The 8,420-nt window shown below is 46.7% G+C and overlaps 1 protein-coding gene across 1 annotated transcript in view; it reads left to right on the forward strand.

Moving 5' to 3' along the window:
- The window catches only part of SSR2 (signal sequence receptor subunit 2), a 12,621-nt gene extending 6,009 nt beyond the window's left edge, over window positions 1-6,612 (forward strand). The window contains exons 4-6 of the mRNA XM_032154212.2: window positions 286-394; window positions 3,804-3,881; window positions 6,051-6,612. Of these exons, the coding sequence (XP_032010103.1) occupies window positions 286-394; window positions 3,804-3,881; window positions 6,051-6,161 (298 nt within the window). The 3' untranslated portion in view covers window positions 6,162-6,612. The remainder of the gene's footprint in view (window positions 1-285; window positions 395-3,803; window positions 3,882-6,050) is intronic.
- Window positions 6,613-8,420: the final 1,808 nt, after the last annotated feature.

The raw sequence follows: 8,420 nt of genomic DNA on the forward strand, positions 1-8,420 counted from the left end.
TTTTTGTATTTTATTAGAGACGGGGTTTCACTGTGTTGCCCAGGCTGTTCTCGAACTCCTGAACTCAGGCAATCCACCCGCCTCGGCCTCCCAGAGTGCTAGGATTACAGGTGTGAGCCACCGCGCCCGGCAAAGAAGCCTATATTTTTTCATTCCTGAGAGTATTGCCGGCATGAGATCAGCACGTATTGGCAAATGTTTTGTAAATGGTGCATTTAGTCCACAGGTTGAAAGGCTGCTACAACTTTAGCTTCATCTCTTTCTGTTCCTTAACTCTTGAGCCAGTGCTAGCAATGTCTCCCACACCGTGGTCCTGCGCCCTCTCAAGGCTGGTTATTTCAACTTCACCTCAGCAACAATTACTTACCTGGCCCAGGAGGATGGACCCGTTGTGGTGAGTTGCCCAAACCCTTAGCTGGATGGAATTTGGATCTGCCTTCCCTTAAAATCTCTTGTGGTGGGGGTAAGAGGGGGATGAAGAGAGGTTGCTTAATAGATACCAAAATACAGTTAGGGCTGGGCGCAGTGGCTTACGCCTGTAATCTAGCATTTTTGGAGGCCGAGGTGGGCAGGTCACCTAAGGTCAGGAGTTCGAGACCAGCCTGGCCAACATGGAGAAGCCCCATCTCTACTACAAATACAAAAATTAGCTGGGCGTGGTGGGAGGTGCCTGTAATCCCAGCAACTTGGGAGGCTGGGGCAAGAGAATCATTTGAACCCAGGAGGCAGAGGTTGCAGTGAGCCAAGATCACACTACTGCACTTCAGCCTGGGCAACAAGAGTGAGACTCCGTCTCAAAAAAATATATGTATAGTTAGAAAGAATAAAACCTAGTGTTTGATAGTTCAGTAGGGTGACTATAGTTAACAGTAATCTAACGTATATTTCAAAATAGCCAGATGAGAAGCATTTGAACATTTCCATCATAAAGAAAAGATAAATGGGACCAGACATGGTGGCTCACGCCTGTAATCCCAATACTTTGGGAGGCCAAGGCAGGTGGATTGCTTGAGCCCAGGAGTTGGAGACCAGCCTGGGCAACATGGTGAGACCCCCATTTCAAATAATTAGCCAGGCATGGTGCATGCCTCTGTGATCCCAGGTACTCAGAAGGCTGAGGTGGGAGGATTGCTTGAGCCCGAGAGGTTGAGGCTGCAGTGAGCTGTTTTATTGCCACTGCATTCCAGCCTGGGCAACAGAGTGAGACCCTGTCTCAAAAAAAAAAAAAAAATGTTTAAGGTGATGGATATCCATCTAAAAAGTATAGATTGTAAAAACAAAAACCTCTTACAGAAAATTTACACAGTAGCTACTAAATTCTGAGGGAGATAACATTAACCAGACACTTGGTATTGTCTTAAGGAAGTATGTTTCAAATTAAAGTTCTGGACTAGAGTGATTGAAATGGATGGGAGAGGTGTACCATGGCCTTCCCCTCCTCTTCATTCCTTCTGCCTTCCTTTTCATCTGGAGTGTGTCATTTGCTGCTTACTGATGTCCTTGTCTTTCCGATCTGTCTTCTCTGCCACTGTCAGATTCTTCCCAGTCTCCACTGTTACTCTCTCCTTCCCTTGCTTAGATTACTCCTGCTTATGGCATCAGGGCTGAGCTTTTCTGCCTCTCACTTCACCCCCTCCAATAGTCTAGCAATTTTCTGCCTCCAGCCTTCTCTCCCACTCTGCCCATACAGACCCTACATCCTAGTTAGGCCAAGCTACTTTCCATACCTTCTCCCCCAGCTCAGTCCTTATTCTTTCCTCTGTGCCTTTGTTCTGTTTGAAGTACCCTTTTCCCTCCACTCCATTATATCTGAAGCCTTCTTAAGACCCAGCTTTGAGCTATGTCTCCTTGTTTTCTGTCTTCCGTTCGTATTGCTCTTTGCTATTCATTCTTTTCTTTTTTCTTTTTTTTGAGACAGAGTCTCACTCTGTCGCCCAGGCTGGAGTGCAGTAGCGCAATCTTGGCTCACTGCAACCTCCACTTCGCGGGTTCAAGCGATTCTCTGCCTCGGCCTCCTGAGTAACTGGGACAACAGGTGTGTGCCACCGTGCCTGGCTACTTTTTTATATTTTTAGTAGAAATGAGGTTTCATCATACTGGCCAGGCTGGTTTCAAACTCGTGACCTGTGATCTGCCCGCCTCGGCCTCCCAAAGTACTGGGATTACAGGCGTGAGCCACCGTGCCCGGCCACTATTCATTCTTTCATAAACATATATTGACTGCATCTAAACTTCTGTAGCACTTATAGTCTATGCCACTTGAACATTTAATCACTGTCTTCAGTAGTTTTTTTCTTATTTATAGATCTTCCCTCTCCCAACCCCCATCTCCCAATTTAATTATAAACTTCCTGAGGCCAGTGACTGTCTTAGATTTCTCTGTTTCCCATATATGATAGAAACTCAGTAGTAAACAGTCTTTTGATTGATTGATGTAAAGGTCAATAGACACTTATGAAGCCCCTGAAATGTGCCAGACTCTGGGGAATACCAAGAGGGTTAAGATACTGTTCAAATCCTCAAAAAGCTTAAGTCATGGACGTGGTGATATATCATTTGTTGGACCTGCTAATAGTAGGTCAAAGAGGAGCACTCCTTGCCTCCTATTCCTGGGTTTATGCAGTTTTCTTTTTAGAGTTTTATAGGGCAAGTGGTTCTTTTTCTCTGAATTACAGGATGGAAAAAGGTCATATCCTTTGTCAGGAATTATAAACTTGAAAGTATGTAGTCAGCTCTTGTAATACTCATATTTATGATTGTCCTATATGAAAAACAACTTCAGTTAAAACTATAATGTGTGGTTCTCTATAACAAGGTGATGTCTGTTTCCCAGGGCTCAGACCTAATCCAGTTATAATAAAATCAATTAAATGAAAAAAAAAAAAAGCTTAAGTCATAAATGTATAAAGCCAAATAAATGTATAAATTTATGAAGCTAAAATGTGTGATCCTCCATTACCAGTAGGGCTGTAGGCTAATTAGTACAAGTAGGGAAGGGACTTAACACAGTCAACCACAGAATGAAAATAACTAACACTCAGTGCACCTTCTGCATTTTCATTTTTCATAAACTACATGGAACCATATTCTTCTAAACCTAGTGGTGTTTTCACATCCGGTATCATTTCTGCTTTCAGAACCAACCTCAGGACTCTTTGGTTCTACCTGGTAGTTGATGGGTTAATAGACATAAAATCAAAGGTCCAGCTGCCACTTTGGAATAAAGTTGTTTGCAGTGTGCTCCAAACTCTTGGCCTCCTCTCCAAGACAAAGGAATGTGGGCCAGACTCAACCCCTCCTCTAATAATGTACATTTGGGTAGGGTTTTATACTTCATTATATATTTTTGCTATTTCATTTGAGCCTCACATTAACCCTGTGAAGTAGTGGATTCTTGCTGGAGGATTAAGTAAATGATTACCAAGGGTAAGTCATCCCATTGCACACCCTGCCCTGTAGAGGGGCCAGTGGTGGTGAGCAACTTCACTCTTTCCGGAGTCTCAGGCTCAGACAGAAGAATTTGGCTTTAATTTCAGTTGCATGCCTGGCCTACCTTGTTTAATATATGTTCTCCATGGGGTATTTCTCAGGTCTTCTGGCTCCTAGGTACTCCTCTTTACAACACACTAAGAGTGAATCATCCAACTCTCTCTAGCCAAAAGCTTTCCCTCATCTTCTTGAAGTTCTCCTGAGCCTTTGGGAACTAAGACTCTAATGCATAGAGTTGGGTTGGTTGGGACCGCCTTTTCTCAGATTAGATGACGTGGAGACTTGCCTTAATGTTGTTCTTTTCTTCTTTTCAGATTGGCTCTACCAGTGCACCTGGACAGGGAGGAATCCTGGCTCAGCGGGAGTTTGACAGGCGATTCTCCCCTCATTTTGTAAGCTTTCTAGTGTTCTCTCTCATCAGTCCCTTGGTATGAGAATGCCCTTTTGGTTCTGGACCCTCTTGGCTTCCATAGATTTGTTTTGTTGGTTGGTTCTTGCCCTGTCTGTTTTTTGGTGTCTGATATAGATACTCATCAAATAGATTGATTTAGCCATGTCCAGAGATTTTTGGCAATGAGATCACAATTGCCAAAACCATGAAACTGACTTAAGTAGAGTCCCATCTTTGAGTAGATACCCATCTTAGACTCCTGGGTCTATTTTGAGGTTTAAAAAAAAAAATCTGGTTAGATTCAGAGGGTCATAGATCATTGGGTAGGGTAAGTGGGAACTTTACTGTGGTCTAGTCTAGGAAAGAATTTTTTGAAGATGAGCCTGAAGTACTGAACGCTGGAATTCATTCAGTGAATAAGTATGATGTTCCAGATTATGTGCTCATTCTGTGCTCTGCTTTGGGGACACAGTGATGAATAAGACACAGTCCCTTCCATTAAAGATCTTACAGGCCGGCGAGGCACCATGGCTCATGCCTGTAATCCCAGTGCTTTGGGAGGCAGAGGCGAGAGGACCACTTGCAGCCAAGAGTTTGAGGCTGCAGTGAGCCATGATCACACCACTGCACTCTAGCCTGGGTGACACAGCAAAACCCTGTCTCTAAAAATAACAAGATCTTACGGGCTCATAGAGGACTCAAAATAGGTAAATGGGGAGGCTGAGGCAGGGGAATTGCTTGAGCCCAGGACGGGGAGGTTGCAGTGAGCCAAGATCGAGCCACTGCACTCTAGCCGCCTGGACGACAAGAGCGAAACACTGTCAAAAAAAAAAAAGTAAATGGGGAAAATGCTATGATAGAGGTTATATACCAGGTGCTGGAAGAGCATGCAACAGGAACATCTAATGAGAGGGGACTTTCTGAAGGAGGTAAGGAAGGGCAGGCACTTGAGGAGAGAGAGCAGCAGAGATTGAGAAAAGCATGGTGTGATTCAGGAATGGCAAGTAGTTTATCAAGGCTGAAGGGCAGAATGTGAGGTGGAGGAATGGAAAAGAGGGGGCCTGAAGTGTAAACAAGGGTTAGATCATAGGTGGCTTGACTGTCAGGGGCAAGACCAGGGCATCTCCATTCTCAAAGATTATCTGGAACAGAAGCTTCTCTTCCAGTCTGGTTTGGGTCAAGTGAGTCCTTTGGTTTCACAGCTTGAAAGATTGGTCTTTAGAGAGCCATTCTATATCAGGATTGGTCAGAGAGGAACCTTCTTGCCTAAAGTTCTGCTTAAAATTTGTGCTGAGTTAGGCCTGGTGGTGTGTACCTGTAATCTCTGCTACTTGGGTGGCTGGAGGATCGCTTGAGCCCAGGAGTTTGAGGCTGCAGTGAGCTATGATTGCGCCACTGCACTCCAACCTGAGCAACAGAGTGAGACCCTATCTCTAAAAATAAAAAATAAAAATTAAGAAAATTTAGGCTGGGTGTTGTGGCTCACACCTGTAATTCCAGCACTTTGGGAGGTCAAAGCAGGAGGATCACTTGAGCCCAGGAATTTGAGACCAGCTTGGGCAACATAGTGATATTTTGCCTCTACAAAAAATAAAAAAAAATTAGCCAGGTGTGGTGGTACGCCCCTGTGATCCTAGCTACTCAGGAGGCTGAAGTGGGAGGATCACTTAAGCCCAGGAGGTCAAGGCTGCAGTGAGCCGTGACCGTGCCACTCCACTCCAGCCTGGGCAACAGAGCAAGACCTTGTATCGGCCGGGTGCAGTGGCTCACGCCTGTAATCCCAGCACTTTGGGAGGCCGAGGTGGGTGGATCACAAGGTCAGGAGTTCAAGACCAACCTGACCAACATGGTGAAACCCAGTCTCTACTAAAGATACAAAAATTAGCCAGGTGTGGTGGCATGCGCCTGTAATCCCAGCTACTGGGGAGGCTGAGGCAGGAGAATCATTTGAACCCTGGAGGCGGAGGTTGCAGCGAGCTGAGATCGCGCCACTGCATACCAGCCTGGGTGACAGGACGAGACTCCGTCTCAAAGAAAAAACTAAGACTTTGTATCAAAAATAAATAAATTTGGGCTAGGCTGCTCCCTTTCTCATTGGACTCATATTTTCTCTGGCTTCTCCTGTGCCCTAATCCAGACTTCTAAGCAAGGTTTTTGTTTTCCTTTACAGCTGGACTGGGCAGCCTTTGGGGTCATGACCCTTCCCTCCATCGGCATCCCCCTGCTATTGTGGTACTCCAGCAAGAGGAAATATGACACTCCCAAAACGAAGAAGAACTGATTGGGGCTTCCACAGCCCTCCTCTCCCAAGAAATCCAGGCTCCTCTCCCAAGAAATCCAGGTGCTTTCCAGACTCCAAAGGATATCTTAAATGCAATCTCCTCTCTCTTAGCCCTTGGCCACTTTCTCCTGGATCCTGCCCTGCTCTCAGCCATAGTGAAGGACCAGGCCTAGGAGTCTGTGAGAGCCTCCTTGGTTCCATCATGAAGCCATAAACAGGAATGCCTTTGGCAATAGCCTTGAGCCTAGAGGGCCCTCTGATGCCCCACTGAAGTGCTGTTGGTTTATTGCTGGCAATGTGAATTCTCTCAGGGGTCTAGGAGGGGCATTTTGGAGACTGCCTGACACCACCCCCATCCCCTGCCTCCACCTCTCAGAAGAGGGTGGAAGATGAAATGAAAGCTATGGGACTCTTGGAGGATACCCAGTGTCTATTCTGGGTTAGAGAAGTGCTTACTAAGGGGTTTTCTAATAAAAACAAATGCCACATTGACTTGTCTGTTTTCTTAGCCCCCGGGTGAGCACAGGTGATTATTGGAACACAGTCTTTGCCCAGACCCCTGGGCAAGCGAGCTGGGTTCTTGCCTTGCTGTAGGGGTTGTGGGCGGGTCCTGTTCCCGTGGAGATATCTGCCCTTTTGAATCTTTTGCTTCCATCCCTTATTTTCCTCTGATTGGTGTTCTCATCAGTCACCACCTATTGCCGTACACCTTCCTTGCCAGGCAGCTCCTCTTCACAGCTGGAGAATGTAGGATGGGGAAAGATGGTCTGCAGAGGAACAGCTATTCTCATCCCCTTAGATCTCATCTGATTTATTGACTCAGTATTTGTTTTTTTTGCGTTTTTTTTTTTTTGAAATGGAATCTCGCTCTGTCACCTAGTGGTGAACACCCGTGCCTGGCAACCGAGTGTTCTTGAAAAGCTATCTCTCATGCCTGACTCTAGCCCTTTCTCTTTAAGAACTAGCTTTTTGGCCAGGCGCCGTGGCTCATGCCTGTAATCCCAGCACTTTGGGAGGCCGAGGTGGGCGGATCACAAGGTCAGGAGATCGAGACTATCCTGGCCAACGTGGTGAAACCCTGTCTTTTTTTTTTTTTTTTGAGACGGAGTCTCACTCTTTCACCCAGGCTGGAGTGCAGTGGTGTGATCTCGGCTCACTGCAGGCTCCGCCCCCCAGGGTTCACACCATTCTCCTGCCTCAGCCTCCCGCGTAGCTGGGACTACAGGCACCTGCCACCTCGCCCGGCTAATTTTTTGTATTTTTAGTAGAGACGGGGTTTCACCGTGTTAGCCAGGATGGTCTTGATCTCCTGACCTCGTGATCTGCCCGCCTCGGCCTCCCAAAGTGCTGGGATTACAGGCATGAGCCACCGCGCCCGGCGAAACCCTGTCTTTACTAAAAATACAAAAAATTAGTTGGGTTCTGTGGCATGGGCCTGTAGTACCAGCAGATCGTGCCACTGCACTCCAGCCTGGTGACAGAGCGAGACTGTTTCCAAAAAAAAAAAAAAGAACTAGCTTTCTTTTTTTTTTTTTTTTTTTTCTGAGATGGAGTCTCGCTCTGTCACCCATGCTGGGGTGCAGTGGCACGATCTCGGCTCACTGCAAGCTCCACCTCCCGGTTCATGCCATTTTCCTGCCTCAGCCTCCTGAGTAGCTGGGACTACAGGCGCCCGCCACCATGCCCGGCTAATTTCTTTTTTGTATTTTTGGTAGAGACGGGGTTTCACCGTGTTAGCCAGGATGGTCTCGATCTCCTGACCTTGTGATCCGCCTGCCTCGGCCTCCCAAACTGCTGGGATTACAGGCGTGAGCCACCGCACCCGGCCAAAACTAGCTTTTCTTGAGCTTTAATTTTACTTTCTTTTTTTGAGATGGAGTCTCGCTCTGTTGTCCAGGCTACAATGCAGTGTTGTGATCTTGGCTAACTGCAACCTCCACCTCCTGGGTTCAAGTGATTCTCCTGCCTCGGCCTCCTGAGTAGCTGGGATTACAGGCACCTGCCACCATGCCTGGCTAATTTTTGTATTTTAGTAGAGACGGGGTTTTACTATGTAGGTCAAGCTGGTCTTGAACTCCTGACCTCAAATGATTTGCCCACCTCAGCCTCCCAAAGTGCTGGGATTACAGGCGTGAGCACCCCCACCTCGCCTTTTGTTTTTTAGAAGAGTTTCACTTGGTCACCAGGATGGTTTCGACTTTCTGACCTTGTGACCTGTGCTGGGATTACAGGCGTGAGCCACCATGCCCGGCCTTTTTT

This window comes from Hylobates moloch, unplaced genomic scaffold, assembly GCF_009828535.3.
Source record: "Hylobates moloch isolate HMO894 unplaced genomic scaffold, HMol_V3 SCAFFOLD_5, whole genome shotgun sequence".
Lineage (NCBI taxonomy): Eukaryota > Metazoa > Chordata > Mammalia > Primates > Hylobatidae > Hylobates > Hylobates moloch.